The sequence below is a fragment of the Watersipora subatra genome, chromosome 9, assembly GCF_963576615.1.
Source record: "Watersipora subatra chromosome 9, tzWatSuba1.1, whole genome shotgun sequence".
Lineage (NCBI taxonomy): Eukaryota > Metazoa > Bryozoa > Gymnolaemata > Cheilostomatida > Watersiporidae > Watersipora > Watersipora subatra.
This window is the reverse complement of record NC_088716.1, coordinates 2832808-2855397: the sequence shown is the minus strand read 5'-3', so window position 1 is coordinate 2855397 and position 22590 is coordinate 2832808. Positions and strand designations below refer to the sequence as shown.

Here is a 22590-nt window from a genome sequence, read left to right as displayed (position 1 = left end):
TGAAAGCAATTGACTTTTCTTTTTATTTAATATTATTTCTTGCCAACTGCCTATCATTATACAAATACTATCCTGATATATGCGAAGAGTACAACAGTGATGAGTGGTAAATAAAACATATATAGTGTATGAAGATAATATCTTTCTGTATCCTTCAGTCTAAATTAAAAATCAATAGCCATGGCTGGCATCAAAACTTTAAACTTCCAAAATTTTGATTAAATGGAATCATATGCTAACTACCATAAATATTTTATTCATCAGTGAGCATAATTTTTTAAGTATATGCTTGGTTTCCATATACGCCACAAGCACTGGCTATCAGTGGTGAAATGTGAACCTAGGCACCGAGTACCAACGGTAGTTGCCGGTGGTCAACATATGAGTCTAGCGCGGTTCAAATTTCGCAAAAAGCCGCAGACAAAATATTCCCGAATTAAATGCACTGTATAGGTCAGCATTATTGAAACGAAATGGCGAGCAAAAATTTTTATAAGGTTGTTAGCGATGCAACTTTATGTGAACAGAAGCTGCCGAGCCTAGCGTCGCAAGTGTTTGGCTGCACAAGATTACCCCAAGGTCTTGCAATCGATATGGGAACCAAGCTTTAGGCTTCTTATGTATACAATCCACCTCAATGACATATGCAAGTTGCATAATGCGGGCTGTTGTTAAGAGGTCATGGGAATAATATACTTTATCTGAACCATTTGGGTCAATAATTCTACCCTGTCATGGTGACAGAAAGAAGCAGCTTTTAATCCATTTATAAGATACAGGACAGCTGAAGGATTTTTAATCAGGAGGATTTTCTCATGATATAACCTCCAAGTTATATTTAGTTGCAAAAAGAACCAGACATATTGCTGGGTATGAGATAATATCTTGTAACTTATAATTGATGGCGCAGTCCATGATATAGCCTCAGGTCATCAAAAAATTCCTCATGGTTTATTAAATTAAAGGCTATTTGAATACCTCAGATTTTACCCTATTAGAAAATATTAGTCATGTTCATCAATTCAACATCTTTGCTGCCCCATAGAGTGAAGTTACAAGTTTTGAAAGAACTCAGTTATACATTGTGGTTGTTTAAGAAAGTCTTACAGTGCAATATTTATGGATGAAGAGACAAATTTGAAAGTATAAGTATATTTAATCAAGAATAATAAAATACAAGATGGATGTATTACAGTATAGAGAACAACATCCTGTGATCACTTTGACAATGCGCGTCTAGTGAGGCTCTCACGTGTCCTTATTTACTATTAGCCTGCCCTCTGGTTTGAGGGCTGGCTGGTCATTTCTCTTGTCATTGCTCATTGGCTGGTTGGGCTAAAACGTAGGCCACTCTTAAAACGTAGGGCATCTTTAGTGTCTGTCTGGGTAGATTGTCAGTCTCGGCTGCCACACTATTAACTATCTGGGTGGTGACATTGATTGCCTGTCCAATTTGTATCACCTGGAGTCTGCAGGTACGCAGCGAATTGTTCCAGCCTCCTCTGAGTAGCAGACGATTCTGAATAAACAGATATTTCTCATTATAAGTAATTAGTGAATAGGAGTTACTTTTACTAATGAGCAGGAAGATATCAATGGCAAATCTCTAACAATCTGCTAAAGGCACTATAAAAGTCACACTGCTGCCATTTTGATTTAGCACCATGAACTTACGCAGTAAATTCTCAAACACTATGTAACTCAAGCAGCATAAACATATCTACATAAAGTTACCAGGAGTGAGCCATGATTGATCAACCACAGCCTTATGGAATCAAACCATCAGAGCAATACCACAGCTAGTATAAAATATACTAGTAGGTAATTTATAGGTTACTAGCATTGGGTGATACTAGATAGTCAAGATATGAGGTGGAGAATAGATAGTCTTATAGGGCTTATAAGAAATAAAAGTACCTGCTCTCCGTTGTCTAGCCTCTTCCCGCAATAATGACGAAATCCTCTCGCTGTCCTCCCGCATCGTTGTAACTTGCTGTCTAGCCTCAAACAATGCTATAAAAGTGAGCGTGAAAAACCATCTGTTACATGTGCCACACTGTTACTGCTCATATTTTTGCTTGGATGTAAATAGATCTGCCAACTCTGACATGCATAGCCAATTACAAAAGAAACTGACTTCTCTTCCTCAGTACTGTACTAACAATAGATTAGTGAAACAATAACATAGGAAGTTACCTTCTGCTTGCTGCTGAGTTTGTCTCTGTAGAGCTGATACTTTCTGGTTGCTTTCTATCTGTAGAACAGAAAGTTTCTGGTCACTTTCTATATGCAGTGTTGTTATTCGTTGTCTAGCGTCATCCAGAGCTGCAACAGAGTGAAAAAAAACTTGCTGATAGATATTCAACACTTCCACTGCTCGCATTTGACAATGACAGAAGATGCTGAATAAATTGGTGAGTAGATGTACCTTAGCACATTTACATGCTAACAAGGCTTTCATATGCATTATTAATTACAGAAGGAACTGAATGACTGAGCATAAAGGCAGGAATGTAAATGGTAGCGCAGAGACTGAGGGGTGTAGAAGCAGGGACTATGTAGAAGCACAGAGGCAGTGAGTGGGTCACAGAGGCAAGTGCCTAGAGGCAAAGGCAAGTGCCTAGAGGAAGAAGCAAGCTGGCCTGGCTGAGTGTGGGGGCCAAACTCAGTCTTGAGCAGTTCTATAAATATACTCTACTGTATGTTCATTGTATATAGTAGCGTAGAGGCTGGCAATCTTTCACACAAGTAGGCAGGCAGATTATGTGGAGTGTGATCAAGTCAAGAACTAGCAAATATTAAATTCCTCAAGTCCTCTGAGCAGCACCAGCAAATATCAATTTCATCAAAAATACAACATCACACTAGCTGTTCCTAATACACCTGCCACAGAAGAGATAACACATATTGTCTCATAGTAAAGAAGTGTAATGTTTCATATCTAAACACCAGCTTGAAGGAATGACTCACTAGTTTATCACCGCTGACTTATCTTCCTCAGTACTATACTAATAATTGACTAATAAGACATTTACATAGGAAATTACCTCCTGCCAGACAAGCTACACAAAAATAAATTTTGATGTTTTTTGTAAGAATTCCTCCAAGAACTAGCAAGTATTAAATTCCTCAAGTCCTCTGAGCAGCACCAGCAAATATCAATTTCATCAAAAATACAACATCACCCTAGCTGTTCCTAATACACCTGCCACTGAAGAGATAACACATATTGTCTCATAGTAAAGAAGTGTAATGTTTCATATCTAAACACCAGCTTGAAGGAATGACTCACTAGTCTATCCCCACTGACCTCTCTCCCTCAGTACTATACTAATAATTGACTAATACCCTAGGACACTTATGTATTCGTGGCATCTAATTTTCGCGTTTTCGCGGCAACAGCCTTTCGCGAAAATTTCATGAGCGAAACTAAACTATCACAACGAACGAGCGAAAACGCGAAAATAAATGGCTTTCTTCTTTGATATTCACAATAAAATCGTCATATTAGAAATGCAGGCAATTTTCGTATGTGATTGGCTCATTGGGCAAGTTTTGCTAAACTCATTATAGCTAATCCACCGACTGAGCAGCTTGGCAAAACAAATTAAGATAATAAGTTTTTTTGGAAAAGCCTAGACAAATGAAGAAGATGATGATATTAGTTTTGCCATTGAATTTGTAACTGATGAGGATGACAGTCTGGTAGGGAAAGTCATAAAATTGAATAATAATTACTGTAGTGATGAATTTTATTATCAACCAAAAGCAATAACAACCCGGGGCCATGGCCACCGCGTGCTATAAATACTTGAATTATAATATTGGTACAACATCAGTCACTGCGGCAGTGACCTTGACGTCATTGATAGTCCAGGAGACAAACTGCAGCAAGCGATCAAATTGCATTATTGATCTCGCCTACACATTTCTACTTGCGGTTCACAAATACAAACTACCGTACTTTTCGGACGATTAGCCGCTACTTTATTCTGATGATTTGAGCCATGCGGCTTATAGGTAGGCCTACAAGGGTGCGGCTAATCACTGTGGCTTATTTTGTAGCTTTTTTTTTCACCGCTAGGGCGCACTAACTGGAATCTCCAATTAGTGCACTTTTAGCTGTGAAAGAAAATACGAAACAATGCCTCACGGTACTGTCCCGTTAGGCACTAAGTTAAAAAGCGTCGGACAATACGAAACTGTGCCGTTCTGCACTGTTCCGTTTTAAATGGCTTAGTTGCTGCCACGTTAAAAAGCAGTCCTTAGTTCTGCGGCCTATAGTAAGGTGCAGCTTATGTATCGTTTTATTATCGTTTTTGGAAAATAAAGCACATGCAGCTTATATAGAGGTGCGGTTCCAAACAGTACGGTATTCCCAAATTGAAAAATATTTCGTACCAGTGAACTGGACCTGAGGAATCTAATGTTTGTTCCACTGCATTTATTTTCACATCACTATATTTTCGCACTCATCAGAGCTGCGAAATTAAGTTCCAGCAAAATTTTACTCTGTATGCTACTCACGAAACTAAATACTAGCGAAATATAAGTGTCCTAGGGTACGACATTTACATAGGAAATTACCTCCTGCCTGCTGTTCAGTTTTTTCCTGTAGAGCAGAGACTTTCTGCTGGTTATCTCTCCGTAGAGCGGAAAGTTTCTGGTCGCTTTCTCTCTGTAGAGCGGAAAGTTTCTGGTCATGTCTCGCTTGCAGTGTTTTTATCTGTTGCGTAGCGTCTTCCAATGCTACAATATAATAAAAAAAGAACATGTGGATAGTACATAGAGCCATAGAGACACAGGCGATTCCAGAAGTGTAAAGGCGGAGGGGTGTAGAAGCAAAGGGGTGTATAGAAAGAGGGGTGCAGAGGCAGGAGCTTGCGAGCAGAGGCAGGCTGGCCTGACAGATATGCTCAGCAGAATTCAGACTCAAGCTGCAAGCGTAAAGAATTGTCTTGATCAGCCCGGCTTTATGGCCGGCAGATATTTATGCAGGCTGACAAGGGCAGCCGGTTGGCAGACAGACTCCATATTAGTGCGATAAAATCAAACACTCGCCACAAAAACAAGCAATGGTGGTCGACTTAGAGGCGAAACGTGCGATCATTGTGGATTTGGCAGCATAGCTTGGGATCATTTTTTGACTCAGTGAGAGTGAGCAGGCTTGCTTGCAGACAGGGCAATCAATTCGTCTATTTGATGACCAGAACATATAACCATTGTTTACTAGGAGGCAAAAGCGAGAAATCGTTTTCATGTCGGCAGCGACACAGATGACCGTGATTGACTCTGCCAATCGGGCAGGCAAACTGGGTGGCAGACAAGCACGGTCAAGCAAGTGGTGGACACGGTAAGATAGACACATAAAAAGCAGGTGCCAGCAGATGTGGCTGGTAAGCAGGCAGAGAGGCTGGCAGGCAGGTTGCTAATGCTTGCCGCTTGTTTTAAGAGACGAGAGTTTCAATAGTAGTAGCGGTCGAGCTGCTACTACTATTAAGATAAAATATTAAACATAAGTGTAGATTGAATAAAATCTAAGAAGAAAATGAAGCTCATTTCACGTCTACCAGTCTTAAGGTGTCAAGCCTCTGGTAAAACTAATCTTGCTGTTTGAATTATCTAAATTATTATCTAAGCAGTACCAGTAAATATGAAACTCTAACAGAACTCAGCACCATAGTAGCTGGTCCTGTTAGCATCTGCCATAGAAAATAAAACCACACATTGTCTTAGAGTTTGTAAAATAAGAAATAGTTAACCTAATTTTAATCTTTATATCAAATATTAGTAGTGTTATATATTTAAAGCCTGAATATTAAAGCAAGAAGCTGCTACAATATGTACTTTAGTCTGTCATTCAGTTTACTACTAAACATGACAAAGGATAGTCATGTTATGTTAGGAACAATTAAAATGCTGTGGATAATCTACAGCGGTGTAAAATATGGTTGTAATACTTTCTACTTTCCATCAAAAACTGCTGCATAGATGATTAGCTATTCATAAAAAGGAGTGTAATGTTTAACCTCCAACCTCAGCTTCAAGGAATGACTCACTAGTCTACCACTCCATACAATAATCATAGTATCATTATTATTGTGTTAAATTCTTCACATCTCAGACATTTCAAAATACAGAAATATTAACAGACAGAATAGTGTGGAACACGAAAGTCAAGCTACTGAGTCTGCCACAATGAGTTGATATTTAACCCTTTAGCGACCGGGCGCTTACGGCTGGGAATTCCCCAGCGTACCAGAGCATTTACTACGGCGATCTGAGCCTTCGACTCGACTGCGTAAAAACTTAATATACGTCCAGTAAACTTGAGGTAGATACATAAATTAACATGCATAGGAATGCTGAGAAATTTCTCTACAAACTGATATATTTTTTATGTAAATAGCTTGCAATTGCTATCCTGCAGAAGTCTCAACTTGTTGAAGCTCTCAATATTTTATTTTCGTACGTCATTTTCAATTGTGTTTTCTAAATGATAGAAGCAATTTAAAATTTTGTACAAACAGTAGTTCTATGGATTCATATGTCCACAACAATTTGCAAAAGAAATTGGTCGCCCAAGAGCAATGAAAGTGGAGTTATGATCTTTGATGCAATGCGGGAGCGCCGCTCAAAATGCTCAGCGCGTGGCCCTAATGACAAGCGAAAAATGGAGCCTTGACATGGCCGCCTAAAATTAGTTATAACTTTCATGCTAACTGGCATACAGCCACAAATAAATATGCATTAGAAAGCTTAGAAATTTCTCAAGAGACTGCCGTTTATTTCCTGCAATTTAGCTGTAAAAGTTTTGGTCAGTGTCCTGATTCGACGAAGATGTCAGCTTTTTACCGTAAAATATCGATAATAAATATTTCTTTACAAGCAATAGCTCTAAGAAAATAGTTTATGTTAAGCATCTGCACGGCGGCAAATATGTTTGCTACACGCAGCAAAAAAAATTGGTTGTCCAAGTGCATCAAAAGCAGAGTTATGCGCTCACATGCATTGCGCGTGCAGCTCTTAGAAATGCTCATGACGCCATGTCTGTAAGCAGAGCACGAGAGGGCTGACAAGACCTGACAGGCTGTGCCATCAATGCTATAACTTTCATGCAAATTGGCATTTAGCTGCAACTGAATATGCATTTGAAAGCTGAGATTATTTTCTAGACTGATTTCTTCCTCCAGACAGCTTGCAAAGCTTTACAACTTGAGATCTATATATTGATAGTTATGATTTTTTGCTGATTTTAGTTATGATCTTATGCATTTCTCAAAACTATATTTATTCATTTTGCATATAAACACATTGCACAAATTCATGTGTGCTGCAGCAAAATTTATTGTGCATAAAATGAATTGAGTTGTGAGCCTGCATTGGCACATTTGGTGAAGCAGCACAAGACAGAAGGCAACATTTATTACGAGCACAAACAGCAAATCATGGACTGCTAGAAAGCATGTGAACTGAACTCTTTGATTATATGGGTGCCCTAAAAAGGGCAGTCTGTAACAAATAAAACCTGTAAATGCACAACAAGTACAACCTGTAAATGTACAACAAATACAATACATAGACAATGACATTTTAGCAAGTGTATGTACAAAAGCAAGTGATACAAAGCAATGAAGAATTTGCACCCGCTAAATAAATTTTAAAATGAATTCATTTAGCATGGTAAGCATCAAAACACGACTCGCACAAAGGTACTCCGCATGCTAGACATTTAAATTTAGTTTCGCTTCGCTTAGGTTTGTTGTCATCACCGCGCTTTTTGCAGTGCCTACAAATTCTGTATTTTGCCGGTCTACCTTTCCCTGGACTATTTGTCACTATTCGATGAGTAGAAGAAGTTGAAGCGCGGGGAGTACTGTTTTTGCGGCAAGAACCGGTATATTCAAATATCTGATGAATTAATTTCTGTCGAAACTGCAAGTCAGTTATTTTACAGCTGCTATGAATTCTATAAACTATGGCCGCATTGTATACACAAATATCTAATAAATGAAAAAATAGTTTTTTATACCATTTCATGGTTTTACGCGCAGCATTATAATAATGCAAATTTTGATCCGATTTGTCAACTCCCCCCATGTATTTGTTGTAATCCAAAACAACAGCTGGTTTGCAAACTTTATCCCCTTTATAATTTACTTTGCCTGTATCTGCGACATCCATGTTTTTATGCATAGTTGAAATTACAGAAATATATTTTTTATCTCTCCAACAGCCAACCATACTTTCCCCATTAGAAAAGCTTGTTGTCTGACCTTTTTTAATTAATTTTCCATTATACATTTTCAAATCTTTGGGGACACCTTTTCTGTTTGGACGCAAAGTTCCACAAACATGAGTATTATTTTTTACAAGTTCAGCTGCTAACTCTGGCGAATTATAAAAATTATCCATAAATAAACAATGACCTAAATTTAGTAAACCACTCATTAATTTCATGACTATGTTGTGAGTGACTCCTCTACCAGTTCCTTCGGCTTGCTCCTGCTCATCACCAATGTACACAGACAGCTTGTGCACATAGCCAGAGACAGCATCGCAGAGAGCAAACAGCTTTATTCCAAATCTAGATCTTTTAGATGGAATATACTGTCTGAAGCTGAGTCGCCCTTTCCAAGCCAGCAAGCTTTCATCTATAGATATAAATTTACCAGGCAGCAAAACAGAAGATAACCGGTCACATATCATGGCAAAAACACTTCCTAATTTGAACAATTTATTGCCAGCAGGGTTTTCCGAATTGTCAGTGAAATGCAAACTGCCTAAAACCATTAGAAACCTGTTTCTTGAAATCATTTTACTAAACACTGGCGTAGATAACAAAGGATCAGTAGACCAGTAAGACGACAGAGTAGGCTTTTTAACAATACCCATAAGCAAAATTAAACCAAAAATTCGCCAAATATCTTTTTCATCGACAAGCTGCCAGGCATCGCCATGTTTTTGAAGGCCATATCTATTTGTTTCATTAACTATAATATTCATGATGGCCGATGTAATAAACAGCTTTAAATAGCCAAAAATACTTATCTGACCAGGAATTCGGCTTCTTACACCTGCCAAGCTGTCATCAAAATGAAATTCTTTGGGTTTTAAATCGGCTCCTCTCTGAAATCCGTCATGACTCCCTCCTTCAACGCCGGCCGTTTCACTCTCACTTTCGTACTCCGATTCACTCTGTCGAATTTCTTTTTCACTTTCATCTTCTTCTTCATATTCTTCTGCACTGAAATCCTCTGCTTCACTTTCATACCAGTCGATATCTTCCTGTAAACGAATCTTTTTAGCAGCGCTTGAAATATCGCGTCCGTTCATGATGATAAGCTTTCCAAAAAGAACGATCAACTCTTAGCAACGTGTTCTTTTTGCACATGCGTATAATGGACTCATTACTGCCTCAAAATAGTAGTGTGATATCTTTTAAAACTCCTAAAAATATTAATTAAAAATTTTAGTGCCGTTTTTAAAATAAATAAATGAATTTAAAAAATACGTATCGAAGACTCAGATCTGACGGGCAATTACGGGTTTGGTACGCTGAGACTGCGCTCTCAGCCCGTAATATTACGGGAACGGGAGTCAAAAGGTTAAAGAGCTGCTAACATCACTTCAATCCTACCAGTTTTGAATATTAATATTAATTTAAATACTCAGACTATAAACTGTTCAGCTGGAGGCTGGAGACAAGCAGCACTCTGTCTATGCAAGACTCAGTGAGTTTACAGGAAATTAGCCCAAGCACAAAAACCAGCACCAGCAAATAAGAAATTCAGCCAAAATGCAACATCACACTAGCTGTTCCTAAAAGAAGATACCTGCCATAGAAGAGGAATCACGGATTGTCTTATTGTAAAGAACTGTAATGTTTCATATATAAACACCAGCTTGAAAGAATGACTCACTAGTCTATCACCACTGATTTCTCTTCCTCAGTACTATACTAACAATGGACTAGTAAGACATTTACATAGGAAGTTACCTCTTGCCTGCTGCTCGCTTTCTATCTGTAGAACAGAAAGTTTCTGGTCGCTTTCTCTCTGTAGAGTGGACAGTTTCTGGTCATTTTTTTCTTGCAGTGTTTTTATCTGTTGTCTAGCATCATCCAATGCTTCAATATAATAAAAAAGAACCTGTGAATAGTACATAGAGCCATAGAGACACATGAAGGGTGTAGAGACAGAAGGGTGTAGAGACAGAGGGGTGTAGAAGCAGAGGGGTGTAGAGGAAGGCAGGCGCAGAGGCAGTAGCATACCAGCGGAGACAGGCCGGCCTGGTAGATATGCTCAGCAAAATTCAGACTCGAGCTGCAAGCTTAAAGATTGTCTTGATCAGCCCCGCTATATGGCCGGCAGATATTTATGCAGGCTGACTGAAAAGGGCGGGCCGGTTGGCAGACAAACTACATATTAGTGCAATCAAGTCAAACACTCAGCACAAAAAAACATGCAATCGTGGTCGACTTGGAAGTAAAACGTGTGATCATTGCGAACTTGGCAGCATAGCGTGTGATCATTTGTCAACTCAGTGAAAGTGAGCAGGCTTTCTTGCAGGTAGGACAATCAATTCGTCTATTTAGTGTCCCGAACATATAACCATTGTCTACTAGGAGGCAAAAGCGATCAATTGTTGTCAACTCAACTGACTCAGCTAAGCTGGCAAGCGAACTGACTGGCAGGCAAGCAAGGTCAAGTCAATCAAGCGGTGGACACAGCAAGGTAGACACAGAAATAGCAGGTGCCAGCAGGTGTGGCTGGAAAAGCAAGCACACTCACTGCGTTTCCATGACCCGTATAATTCGCCAATTAGAGCCAATCCGCAAGTTATTCGCGTCATGGAAACGGCATAAATCCGCAAGCTATCCGCATAAATTCGCAAGCTAAGCGAGTTTTGCGATCCGCAAAACTTTATCGAATCCATCGTGCTTGCGAATCATGGAAACGGTACTTGCAATTAATGCGCATTACAATATCGTTGGCTATTACATTAAAAACATTTTCACGCTTCAGTCCGTTTTTATTTCGATTTCAGCAGTCTCAATGGCCAACGTTCCGAACGATCGATCGCTGCTAAGTGTGACAAGACTGCTTAGCTATTTATAGAGTCATTAATTAGGCTAATACTTGACCTACGGGTCAAGTACTAGTGTTAAATCCGCATCGCCAGGTGTTCATTGAAACACTCAATCGCTAAGTAACTCAACTTGCGATCGTTCGAACTATGTGAATCGTGCGGATTAAGCGAGTCATGGAAACATAGTGAATGGCAAGCAGAGAGGCTGGCAGGCAGTTTGCTAAGCTTCCTGCTTGCTTTAAGAGACGAGAGTTGCTATATTAGTAGCGATGGAGCCGCTCAGCAAACCAATGACTACCTATTTGCTCCAGCTTCTGAAGAAGTGAAACTTACTGCATACATGCATTTGTGCCTTCCTGCAGGCGGGTCGCTAAACAATATTTTGATCAACAAAAGTTTGGTATACCGAAAAATAGCTGTAAAAGTGTTTAGTTGTTGCCTACCAAGCCAAATAAGAGACAGTATCTGATGTGTGTAAATGTGGCTTGAATAAAAGCTTGTAAGATAAAAAAGCTCATTTCACATCTACCAGTCTTATTGGAATTAAGGTTACATGCATCGAGTAAAGTTAACTTTGACGTTGTTTGGTAAGGAATTCTCTAAGCAGCACCAATAACAAAAATCTAACAGAACTCAGCACCATAGTAGCTGTTCCTGCTAGCATCTGCCATAGAAAATAAAACCACACATTATCTTAGAGTTTGTAAAATAGGAAATAGTTAACCTAATTTTAATCTTTATATCAAAGATTATTATTGTTATAGATTTAAAGTCTGAATATTAAAACAAGAGGCTGCTACAATATTTACTTTAGTCTGTCATTCAGTTTACCACTAAACATGACAGAGAATAGAGTCATGTTATGTTAGGAACAATTAAAATGCTGTGGATAATCTACAGCAGTGTAAAATATGGTTGTAATACCTTCTACTTTCCATCAAAAACTGCTGCATAGATGATTAGCTATTCATAAAAAGGAGTGTGATGTTTAACCTCTAACCTCAGTTTGAAGGAATGACTCACTAGTCTACCACTACATACAATAATAATAATATCATTATTATTGTGTTAAATTCTTCACATCTCAGACATTTCAAAATACAGAAATATTAACAGACAGAATAATGTGGAACACGAGAGTCAAGCTACTGAGTCTGCCACAAGGAGTTGATATTTAAAGAGCTGCTAACATCACTTCAATCCTACCAGTTTTGAATATTAATTTAAATACTCAGACTATAAACTGTTCAGCTGGAGGCTGGAGACAAGCAGCACTCTGTCTATGCAAGGCTCAGTGTAATTACAGGAAAATAGAGATGCAATTATCCAGGGTATGTCCCAGGGTTCATCAGTAAATGTATACAATGAATGAATTACTAGCATTTAGTTTAGATTTTCAGTAGAAAGTTGCTGAGACTGAAGAGTTTAGCAGTAGAACAGTTCAAGTGAGTAGCTGGTATCACACTGTATAACAATCCTACCTTCTAATACTGGCTGCTTCTCCCATCTCTTTAACAGCTCTGATGATTCCTTCTTTCCCCTAAACACAGCTTCCTCCAATGGAGTCCTTTTGTATTTATTTTTTATGTTGAGGAGTGAAGAGACAGTCACTAGAGACACGGATCCTAACATGACCTTCAGAGCAGTTGTCTGTCCACTGTATGCTGCACAGTGTAGTGGAGTGTTGAGGTAGTTATTCTGTATGTTTAATAGGGAGTCTCTCTGTAGTGAGGAGAAGCTGTAGAGGAGAGACTCTATACACTTGCTCCTTCCATTCAATGCAGCCAGTGCTATAGCTGTGGTACCATATTCATTCTTCTCAGATACAAACTCGTACTTCCTCTCATCACTCACTGTGTCTATCAGCAACTCTACACACTCACTGTATCCCCTCCATACAGCAAGGTGTAGTGCTGTACATCCATCCTTCCTCTTCATCCAGAGCAACTCGTCTGCTGTTCTTCTGATTGGTGAGAGAAGCAGAAGACAGATTTCTGTGTGGCCTCCGTCTGCAGCTATCATAACGGCTGTATATGAGTCATGCTTGATAGTAATCAGTAGCCTCAGCAGCTCAGCTGGTTGGGCTGACTCTAAGGCTGCCCTCAAAGCACTCATCTCCATCTTTCTCTCTCTAACGTACTCCTTCAACAATCCTTCCATGTTCAACTGTAACATATGTACTGCACTCTATTAGCTGCTGCATACAGTAAAATATGATAGAGAAATGGGTACAAAATGTGACTCAACTGCAGAGTTGGAAAGCTGCCAACAATAACAGAGTGGCTGCAGCTGAACCCTGGATATTTACAGACAGAGCCTATAGTTTCACAGAGTCCTGTGACCAAAAGCCAGAAACAAAAAAACGCTTGATTCCAAACAAACCCGATCGACATACTGATCTCTAATGGAATATTCATACCTCGCTCTCAATACCGCTCTTTTTTGCATTTACTTTACGTTTTTACAAAACGTTATTAGCAGCTTTTTGTAGGAAATTTTGTTTTCTTTCAAATGGTTCATAATACAACAATCAATTTAAAAGCGACCGATAATGGGAGTAGTTTTTGTTGATTAATGTTGCGGCCTCTCCAATATAACTTATATAAAAATAGTAGGCGTGGCCTGTTTGTTTGGAATCGAGCGATCTCCCGTATACGCTTCTGTTGGTCGCGGGATTTTGTGAAACTATACGACACTGTTTACAGAGTATTAAAGGTAGGCCAGAGAGGTCAGACTCTGGCAGAGCTGAGAAACATGAAATATCTGTAGTAGGAAGTATTTGCTGGTCTGATTATGACTGAGGGATGAGACCAGAGCCTCCTGACCTTAACTTAACCTCACTACATGACAGACTCTATGAGTCTCCTCAGGGTAGAGAGTGATAGTCTCAGGAAGTCAGAGTTATATTATAATCACACTGACTCAGTGTCTCTCCTTATCTACTCTATTATTCCCAGTAAGTACAATATCTACAGATACTAATATAATATATAAGTTATACTTACCTGTTGCTATTCTGTTTGTAACCTGCTCTGACTACTACAGGCTTCTTTATAGCTTGTGGCTGGTTATAATAATGTTATCTGTCTCCTGATTGGCTGATCTGAATAAGATATATTCAAACAGTGATTCATGTAGTCAGTCAGCCACATAGCAGAAAAGTGACTAGAAATAAAATTTCGTTTCTACTTAATTTAAACTAAGTTTTGTAACTATAGAGTTATGTAAGGAAGTTTGTAGATTCTATTTCTTATAATTTGCCCTAAAATCTGTTGCACATTAAATAATTATTTGATTCAAGACATTGACATTTTATTAGCGTAGCCAGCGCAATCATCTTTATATAGAATCCATTGAAACGTGATACGGTTTGTTATGAACATTGACCAATGAGGATCATTTTCCGGAATAGGCAAACCGATGAAGTTCGCGAAAGTCGTGATTGATGCGTTAGGATTGATTGATGATCTAAATGACTGCTATAATTGCTACTGACGCTTGTTGCATTCATCTTGAGGGTAGCCCATCAAAGCCTGACACTGTATCACGATTGACAACAGTTAAAATGAACAAGATAAAATAATGCTCTAACAGATGGGCTGCTGTTTCTAAACAACCTGAACATTCACATCTAAAGAAGTCATCAACTGTTACATTATTAGAGGTAAGATAAATTTTATTATTATTATTTGATGATGTAGCTGCTGTATATATTAAATTAAAAAACTTATTATAAAAAATCTAGCAAATTTGTAAATTAGACAAATACAATTTGTTATTGTAAGTAGCAGCATGTGAATAACTGGCATGTAGAGACTGAAGGTTACATGGGCTGCTGCTGCTAATTATCTTTACATATTCATGTACTAGGCCTGTACCCAACAAAGCACTTTTTTTATGAGTATACTTATGTTTACCAGAGCGTCCCATCTTCTGATGAGGAGAAAACTAAAAACTCTGAAAGTGAACCAACTGCCAAGCTTTTACGTTCTAGCTCAACTGTGAGGGCACGTCGACGAACCTCTGTTCTTGATCCTACTTGCATTATATGTCAAAGGTTGGGAAAGTTCATAAAATCTAAGCGTACTCACAAAAGAAAATCGGAAGCATTATCACAGACCCAAACTCTTACAGCGGGTAGGCCTATATTAATATAGTTATATTTTTTGTACTAATTCCTTGAAATTAATAGTAGCTCAAATCTCCATTAGTTAATGTTTTACAGCCTTAACATTTTAATTAATTATTGTCAATTATCTTTTTCCATACTTTATTATTTAACTGGATTGCAGGGCTGCTGAAGAAAGCAGCTGAAATAAGAAATGATCATAGAATCTTGATGTATGTAAGAGACGCGGATCCTGTAGCCTCCGAGGTTCGATATCATAAGTCTTGTTATCAAACATACACCAACTTTCTTCACTATGAACCTAAGGGTGGAAGGTATTTTAAATACAATTAATCTCTGTGATTGAAGAAAACTGCTTTTGGCGTGCTCGTTACTAAATGAATTTTGTCACTTCTGTTTTTAGCATTCTTAAATGTATGTATTTTTTATTGTTATGTTAAATACTTGGTGTAAAATACTGGATGTCCTGTGTGCTGTGATAGTGACACTTCATTGTACTATAGCCACTTTGAACTACCAGCTTTGGTACATAAGGCGGGATATAAATACTTCCTTTACCTTTAATGTGAGGAGCCTACATTTAGGTGTCATTCACTATGTTTCCATGATGCGCAGTGCTTCGGAGTTGCGCTATTTCCGAATCATGGAAACGGCGTCTTCGCACTGAAATCACTGCGCACTGATCAGTGCGAAGCCAGTGCAAATTCGCAGCAAGGAAACAGCGACTGCGCAGTGGCTGCGCATAGCTCTCATGCCGTGGAGACAGATTTTTCGATGGCCATAAACTAGTACAAAGGTTGCCCTGCTAATCTTGTTTTTTCACTATTCTTCCGATCTTCTTTCACATAAATTTAATTATAGTCTGCATTCACGAGGATGATGAGGTGATTACTTTCCTGGACTTTGTTATCGATGCCAACACTTCGAAAAATAGGTGGCAAGTCCTAAATTACCGTTTAAATAATATATTACTTAAAAATACTTATTAAAAATATATTACTATGTAAAAAGTGTGTTAAGGTTTGTAAAACCTTGTGAATGTGTATTGTAAATAAAAGTATAATGACGACAGAATAATAAAAAAGACTGTTTATGACGTTCGATATCCGTGATCGATTCTATTTCTCCATCAGGCGATTCGATTTATACAATTTCTCTTCTCTGGCTAATTGGCGGTATTTGCTGAAAACCACTGCGCAGCATGGAAACGTACAATCCCCTCGACTTCGAAGGGGGCTGCTTCGCAGTACTGCGCACCATGGAAACATAGTGATTGTAACCAGCCAAAAACCAAGTTGCGTTTGTCCTAGTTACATGTGATTTTGGAACACTTACCTATAGGTGTTTAGTAGCTGTTTCATTTGAGATTGACTTACAAACTAGGTAGAAGATGTATTCATTCGGTGTGCAAATTGTAATTTTATGTAGCAATAAGCAAGTGTTCTGTGCTGTGTGCCTCATGCAGCACAAAATTTAGATTTTATTGTTTTATGCTACAGGACATCAGCTAAGCTAAAGTATCGACTTCGTAAGCAGTTTGACAGATTGGTCTTTTACAAGCCTGCAAACCGAACTCGATCTGAAATTGTCTATGCTGAAACTGCTTCACTGTCTGATATTGTGGCAGATGACAGTTTTCGACTCGCCAGATCATCAACAACTAGTGAAGACTCTGTAGACTGTAATCTTAGCCATTCGATACCGTCTTCAGCATCTAATGTAAACAGAGAACTGTATTATAGTGGTCTACAAATAAGAAATGTCATAGAAGATTCAACAAAGGAAAAATGTTTGGACAATGCACAGCATGTTTCCAGTGACTTTGAGGACTTTGATAATTTTGATGATTAAGTAAATCTGTAATTGGGCTATTTTTCTAATTTTTTGTCAAATCTTCATCCAATTTTAGTCAACATTTATTATTTAAATATAGAATTCGGAGTTGTCCGTCTTGTATTACTTGCAGATAAGAAACAATTCTACTTTTGCTACAAAAGAGGTAAATCAACAGTACATGTTTGCATGATATAATTTTAAACATAACTTGATTGTTATGCACATATATTATAAAGATAGTAACAGCCTTTCTCAAAATATTTCTTTTTGGCACAATAGGGACAATTATTGCGAATTGGCCAAATTGTTGCGAGAACAATTTTGGTAATAACTCGAAAACGTGCATAGAAATTTTGGGGCAAAAGTTTATAAAAAAGTTCCTTATTATATAGAGAATGTTTTTCCACTATCAAACTTTAGTTTGACTAAAGTAGAAACGAAAATTTATTTCTAGTCACTTTTCTGTTATGTGGCTGACTGATTAAAAAGCAATGTGTTTTTTAATCAGAGAGATTAATTGTATTTAACATACCTTCCACCATTAGGTTCATAGTGAAAAATGTTGGTGTTTACAAACTTCCTAGAAGTTTTTTTAATTTAGTATATACAGCAGCTACACCATCAAATAATAATAATAAAATTTATCTTACCTCTAATAATGTAACAGTTGATGACTTCTTTAGATGTGAATGTTCAGGTTGTTTAGAAACGGCAGCCCATCTGTTAGAGCATTATTTTATCTTGTTCATTTTAACTGTTGTCAATCGTGATACAGTTTCAGGCTTTGATGAGCTACCCTCAAGATGAATGCAACAAGCGTCAGTAGCAATTATAGCAGTCATTTAGATCATCAATCGCTCCTAACGCATCAATTACGACTTTTGCAAACTTTCATCGTTTGCCGATTCCGGAAATTGATGCTCATTGGTCAATGTTCATAACAAACCGTATCACATTCCGATGGATTATATATAAATGTTGTTGCGCCGGCTACGCTAATAAAATGTCAATGTCTTGAATCAAATAATTATTTAATGTGCAACAGCTTTTGGGGCAAATTATAAGAAATGGAATCTACAAACTTTCTTACATAACACTATAGTTACAAAACTTAGTTTAAATTAAGTAGAAACGAAACTGAATGATAAACTACCTTGGCTGACTGACTAATGATGAATTTATAAGATATTGAATAAAGGAACAGGAGCTAGTTGTTACTGCAGCTTCATGATTGGCTGGTTATACAGCCTTGTAATTGGCTAGTTTCACTTTCTGTTTAGCATTTAAGTTGAAGTTTATCTGCTTAACTTCATATAATAAAATAACAAACATTATGTTACTTTTACTAGTAACAGAATGGCCTCGGACAATATAAATATTCACATTGTGACCGCTGGCAGTAATGTGACGAATAGCAACTTTTTATACAATAAACCTTTATACAATCCGTGTTGCTACAATTGAATAGAACTCAAGATAAATATCCGTCTTTGATTACCATGTAAGTACTGAGTACAATGTTTTATATTACATTTTAGAAATAGTCTATCACAAACAGTAAATATTTAATATTTAATTAATATTTTTGATTAATATGTAGGTACTTAATACAATGTTTTATATTACATTTTAGTAATAATCAATCACACACAGTAAATAGTTGATGAAAATATTTAAAGACTCAAGTAAGTACATGTATGTTAAATATCCCAGCATATCAGCTACTCACATTCAGCTAGCAACAACAATGCATAACTTATAGACACTTGCTAGCCAATGTCACACATAGTAAGATAGCTAGTGACAGGTGCTAGTCAAGGTCTGCAAATTAAGGCTACTGTTTCTTAGATAGATTCCCAAATACCAAACACTTATAGTTTAAGGGCAGATAATAAACAACATTGAAGTCAAGGATGCTTGAAAGCTTGTTACGCTTTTCAAAGACACATGAAGTTTTGTTTGAAATAAGGATTTGTCTGCTCATTGCAAAATGTGGCCATAATTGTGATAAGGTACGCCTGCTTAAATCAATAAAATTAGATATTTTATCTTTGGTCAGTTTATCATGTGACAAGGCAAGCTAGCAGTGAGTGAACACTATTTAAGTATTTTTACAACTTTTCTAAAGACAAAGTTTGGTATTAGCATCTGCAATCAAAAAGCAGTAGATAAATTCTTTTCAATTTTTTTAACTTACTGTAAAACCTATAAATGAATGTTACCTCCATTTGAACATCACTTCGACATTTTTTTAACTTTACAAACCCATAATAGCAAGTAAAAAATTGTTCTCCAAATTGTAGTAATAATAACTCGGTTCCATTAATAACAAACGATTATAATTAGCTTTCAGAGCAACACAGTAAAAATGAATAATATCTGTATTAGACTAATCGTCAGGGCCGTATCATCCTATACTGCAGCTACTGCCATGGTAGTACCTATTTGTGAAGATAAAAATCCCGGAATTCATGTCATTTTTGCTTGATTTTATCACTTTGGCTGGCAAAATTGCCAAAAGGTCGTTTATCGGTTGCGTGGGAAACGGCATTTATGTCGCTTTCGGTAGACGTTTATTAAGCTGCCGTCTCGGAACGTTAAACAAAGGATATGAATGCTAGTAAATTTTAAATATCATCAACAAGATATTAGTCGATAAATTAAGATATGAAACGATTACCCGAAAGGCGTTGCTTTGTGCTAAAGAAATCGCGCCTCCTTGGAAAAGAATAAAAGCTGAAAATACCAGTCAACATCGGCTTGACTTTCCAAACGGTAAAATAAAATATTATTTGATCAAATATTATTTGATAGCTCAAACTTGAATCTTCTACTTCTTGCTCAGTATTATAGACTATAGTATAAGTGCATTATTTTTAACATGGTGCTCTATTAATTTTACCATTCAACTCTACAATATTATTTAAATAAATTATTTCATAGGAGACTACTCGTCTTCTACACCATTCAGCATTTTACCCGGTGATAATTCTACCTCATGCTAGCAGTGGCCAACCCCTTTTGCAGCTCTCATTCACATTATATTTTTAATAAGCGTTGTTAAAGACAATCTCAATAAACAGTAATATATTTATAAAAAATTGCTGTTAAAACATGTGCCCATCAGAAGCCAAGTGTGCTAGATTTGCACCATTTTGACTAGTTATACATACTAAAGATTTTTCCGGAGGAGGATCCCCAGACCCCCCTCCCCCAACTGAGAGGGCGTTCGGTACCTCTCTTAGACTTTTCCTGCAGTACCATTTTCAAACAGGTGGATACTGCCCTGCTAAAAGTAGATCTTTGGTTTGACACGGTATTGATACTTTGATGTATGTAAAAAACGGTTTATATTTACGATGGTATGTGAGTGACTAGTTTTAGTCTAAAAGTTGTGCTTAGCGATGCCGCTATAGGTTTATCATTTGCACGAAACGCGACCCGTAGTTGTCTCGCTCTGCTCAAAAAGTTGTTTGAACGTTAATATCATTTAGTTCAGCGGCGCAGAAGAAGAGTTGAGATCAGAAAACATTATGGAAGTATTGAATAGCCAGAAGATGTTTGTTCTATCGAATGCAACAATCAGAAAGCGTTTGGCAGTCGCGAAGCTAATGAGCAACTATTCAGTTTCAAAAATCTTAACTTTTGTTTCTGCAGGTAGTAAGTATGGTTTGTTTGTCACTTGTTCGTGAATGTATACATTTGTAAGATCTACTAACTTATTACTATAAAGCTTGTAAAGCTCCAGATTTATAGCATATATTATTTAATAGCATCATTACGGTTATCCTGTCAGTTTTGACTGCAAACTGTAGCAAACATATCGATGAGTGCAATGAGCTAGTATGCAACTGTGTTAAATACAGTATAGCATGATATTATACCTCCAAACTTATAACAAAATAAAAAATTTGAAGCACTAACAAATTTCAAGGCAGGGCAACAGAATAACCTGCTATACGTATCATCGCTGGTTAATTGCAAGTAATAGATATCAACTAGTAGAGATATTACTCGGCTTCCCAAATTTATTATTTAGAGATCCTCAACAAGTTAGCAGATTTATTGCTTTCAAAAGAGTTGATGAGATTAAGGGTTAAGACATTGACTTCGCCTGACAAAGGGTCAAACTTTCCTTTTAAAATTCAGACGAGCTATTTGCAAAATACAACACTACCATCTATTTGACCGCTATTATAAATTGGGAAAAGGTTAAAAATAGAATGCAATGTCATTCATATTGAGGTTTCATGGTAATTTTAGCAGTAAACAATTCTAAATTATAAACTGAATATCCTCTGACATACCCTCTAAGTCAACTTGATCTGTCATTCAGCCAAAGTTCCTCCGCATATGACATAGTTTCATACGAGCAAAGTACAGAATAATCCCCATGCGTAGTGAGCGTACATTGTCAACCTTTGGTTGGGCGTATCTAATCCGCAGATAGTTATCGAAGAGTAATAAAATTCTTGATGATATCAAACTTTTTATTAAGTTGACCTGAAATTGTAAAATAAGATGAAACTGTCATGGAAGGATTAGCATGATTGTTACTCGCCATGATGCGCCTTATATAAGAATTCCATATAAACACACAAAATCGTTAATAAATAATACAGGTGTGATACAGGATGGAATTAAAACATGTGATACCACTTCTCTATCTGTTTAGGAAACAAGAGAAACAGAGCTATAAACAAAGTATTATCAATAAATTACTAGTTATAGTTGATAGCTATAAAGTACTACAAACATTACTATTATTAATATTATAATTACTATTATTACTTGTTACTATTATGTCTTACTGAGAGTTTCACCATAGAGTTGACCTCGAGCCCTCTGTATCACACTCAAGGCCCACCTACTATCCTCTATTGTTGAACCCAAACTGACAGTTTTTAGCTATTGCCACACAAGGAGAGACCACCCAAGCTACAAGTTGAGCTATTTTAAATCAGTGAATGGAAATGAAGAGAGCACTCAACCAATGTGACCAGCTGGCATTCACCAGATTGTCTGTCACATAATATAGCTTGTAAACAAAACTTCACCGGGCTACTATATTGCTGACTCTCAGCTTTTCCTTTTGTGACAATCACCACAGAATTTAGGTTATTTAAAACTGCTTGATAAACTAGGTTAAAAAATCGGCAGTGAAACCTGCGAGTGCTGACAGAATTTTTGGTAATATATTTACTAATATATTATAGTACAAATATATTCTTAGATAGCTATATTAATCCCATGTAAACATCCACTCTCTTCTTTTGTGAAACGAACAATACAAACACTGTATGCGTCGATAAAAGAACGTTTCAACTGGTAACAAATTTAAGATACGAGATGAATTCTGAGCCAATACATGGCTTGAGATATGAGACCAATTAGAGATACTAGCATACGAGACAGTTTCAATGCTTACGAGAACAGCATCACTCATTCTTTCTCGTCGGATAAAAATGATAAAGAAAGCTAGCTGTGAGTGAAAGTGATAAACTTGTTCCTTCTACTTCTACAAATTAATTCCT

At 37.2% G+C, this 22590-nt stretch overlaps 1 protein-coding gene and 1 long non-coding RNA gene across 2 annotated transcripts in view; one reads left to right on the top strand and one right to left on the bottom strand.

The window, feature by feature from the left end:
• Positions 1–1396: 1396 nt before the first annotated feature.
• The window catches only part of LOC137404195 (centrobin-like), a 184171-nt gene continuing 162977 nt past the window's right edge, over positions 1397–22590 (bottom strand). Inside the window, exons 2-6 of the mRNA XM_068090358.1 lie at positions 10001–10129; positions 4588–4749; positions 2197–2325; positions 1918–2013; positions 1397–1519 (exon numbers count right to left, since the gene is read on the bottom strand). Of these exons, the coding sequence (XP_067946459.1) occupies positions 1416–1519; positions 1918–2013; positions 2197–2325; positions 4588–4749; positions 10001–10129 (620 nt within the window). The 3' untranslated portion in view covers positions 1397–1415. The remainder of the gene's footprint in view (positions 1520–1917; positions 2014–2196; positions 2326–4587; positions 4750–10000; positions 10130–22590) is intronic.
• Positions 14559–15692, top strand: LOC137404004 (uncharacterized). The gene is made up of 3 exons (XR_010979642.1): positions 14559–14755; positions 15012–15228; positions 15384–15692. It is a non-coding gene; the product is annotated as an uncharacterized lncRNA (long non-coding RNA).